Consider the following 2,579-nt stretch of genomic DNA (forward strand, 5'->3'; position numbering starts at 1 on the left):
AGAGATAGCAACACCAATGATGAGAAAGAATAATTGATTGGCTGCCTCCTGCAGGCCCCCCACTGGGTATCAGGCCGCAACCCGGGCATGTGCCCTGACCGGAATTCAACCATGATCTTCTGGTTCATAGGTTGACTCTCAGCCACTGAGCTGCACCGGCCCAGTAGTAGCAGTTTTTATTTTGACCATTTGGCCAATTTGAGTATGTGTACTTTTTTGGCATACATTTCAATTTGTACCAGGATTGTCCTCTTTTCTGTCAAATGCTTCTTTTTGGCAGCAAAGATTACAACAAATAATATCCTATATAATAAAGATGTAATATGCAAATGGTCGTTACGTAACGACCGCATAACGACCGGATCACGGATCAGCAGGAGGGTGGGGCAGCAAGCTACAAGCGGGCAGCAGGGAGCTACAGGAGGGGGCAGGGCAGCAAGCTATGAGGGGGGGCAGGGGGAAGGGGATGAGGAGAGCTACAGGAGGGCGGGACAGCGGGCAGAGAGCTACAGAAGGGCGGCAGCGAGCTACTGGCTATAAGTGGGTGGTGGAGAGCTACAGGAGGGGGCAGGGCAGCAAGCTATTAGTGGGGGGCCGGGGGAGCTACAGGAGGGCGGCAGCGAGCTGCTAGCACATGCATTCGTGCGCAGGGCTACTAGTATATATAATATCTCAACACTCTGTTTGTGCCCTTTTCCCTCTCCTTATTTTATCGTAGGTATTAAATGAAAAAAGAAAAAGAATAATAATTTTACCTTTGTCTTTAGAATGCCATCTGTTTCTGTTGATAGGGTTAGAAAGAATTTTAGAAATTGACAGATGAAGTTGTATGTATTGGCTGAATATCTTTGATACATTGATTACCTGGTATATGTACTTTCACAGAGATGAGTATTTTTAAAAAAATAAATCTAATTGAAACTTGTCTCCCTCTCCTACCCCCTTTTTCTGCCTGCTCGTTTAAATCTTATGCTTTCAAGCTACAAAGAGATACTCAGGTGTGAGTATTAAGTAATAAGAAATAAAACTAACATTTTGTAATCTAATAGTGAAGTGCATGATATCATCTTGAAAGCTATACATTTATACTTTTTATGTTGCTACTGAGAGTGTTTTTAAGATTCCATCTTTAGGAGTTGTATTCATACTTTGGCATATTGTTTTCCCCTCTTGCTCTTCCAAATTTGATCTACTAAAGGGCTTGGAATTCTTCCTAAACAAAACAAAATGAAAAAGAAAAAAGAACAAAACAAAAATGAGATGCTAATCTCAAACTCTACTGAAAAATATAAGCCATGTTATTTGTGCTTGGAACTCTCAGGAATTTGAAAGGTGTAAATTATAGGGCAGAATGGGTTTTTAGGTGGGTCCTTTTATAGAAATACATAGCACAGTCATTTTATTCATAGTGCTAGAAAACCTTCCTTCTTTCAAGAAAATGCAAAAAGTACTGTTGAAGTGCTACAATTCAGATTCTCTCTAGTAATTTCTTTTTCTTTTTAATATATTTTTTTATTGATTTCAGGAGGAAAGGAGAAGGAGAGAGAGATAGAAGCATCAATGATGAGAGAGAATCATTGATTGGTTGCCTCCTGCAACCCCCCTACTGGGGATTGAGCCCGAAACCCAGGCATATGCCCTGACCGTGAATTGAACCATGACCTGGTTTATGGGTCGATGCCCAGCCACAGCCATGACATGCTGTTTTGTCACTTTATACTCATGTGATATATTTAGCAAATATGCACCATTATGAAGAATTGTATTTGTTTTTAAGGTTCAGAATTTAATAGGGTTTTTCAATACCAGCTGGAGAAAAAGAGCTCATGTACTATTGTTTATGTGCATTGATTTTTAAACTATAAGTATACATTCAGAAATTGTAAATTATTAGCATGAAGCATCACCCTCTCTTTTTTTCCTCCCTTTGCTAAATGTCAAGTCTCTGACTGAACGCTTGCTAAAAATGCAAGATTGGGCTGCTGTGCTTGGAGAAGACATAACAGATGATAACTTGGAATTGGAAGTGAAGAGCGAGTCAGAAAATGGTGCACTCTCAGGTATTAAATCACACATCTTCTTGCTAAAATGATGACTAGCTCTTGTATTTCCCCATTTTCACCATGTTCTTTATACACTTGTCCTTTGCTCCACCTTTTTCATCTTTCTTTAATACTCTGTCCCTTTCTCACCATCCCTTATCGTTAACCTTCAGTTAGAATATTGCCTTTTCACTAAATCTTTCTCCAACTCCTCAGACAGACTTACAGCCTCCTTACTCTCTGTTTTTTTTTTTTATATATTGTACATACAGTCATTACAGCCACATTGTTTCATAATCATTTCAATGCCTGTTTTCCCCTGCACTGTAAGCTAATCAAATGGTTGGGTATAGTTTGAAAAATGAGTGTTATCCTATCTAATAAAAGAGAAACATGGTAATTAGCCGTACCTCCGCTACCCTTCCCATTGGCTAATCAGGGCGATATGCAAATTAACTGCCAGCCAAGATGGCGGCCGGCAGCCAGGCAGCTTGAAGCGAACATGAGGCTTGCTTGCTTCAGTGACGGAGGAAGCCA

The 2,579-nt window shown here is 40.2% G+C and overlaps 1 protein-coding gene across 8 annotated transcripts in view; it reads left to right on the forward strand.

Annotated features, from left to right (window-relative positions):
• The window catches only part of CTAGE5 (CTAGE family, member 5), a 126,545-nt gene that overhangs the window by 64,248 nt on the left and 59,718 nt on the right, over positions 1 to 2,579 (forward strand). For all 8 annotated transcript variants that reach the window (XM_014547540.1, XM_014547541.1, XM_014547542.1 and 5 more), the window contains one exon: positions 1,943 to 2,060. In XM_014547540.1, the coding sequence (XP_014403026.1) occupies positions 1,943 to 2,060 (118 nt within the window). The remainder of the gene's footprint in view (positions 1 to 1,942; positions 2,061 to 2,579) is intronic.

The sequence above is a fragment of the Myotis brandtii genome, unplaced genomic scaffold, assembly GCF_000412655.1.
Source record: "Myotis brandtii unplaced genomic scaffold, ASM41265v1 scaffold479, whole genome shotgun sequence".
In the NCBI taxonomy this organism is placed as follows: Eukaryota; Metazoa; Chordata; class Mammalia; order Chiroptera; family Vespertilionidae; genus Myotis; species Myotis brandtii.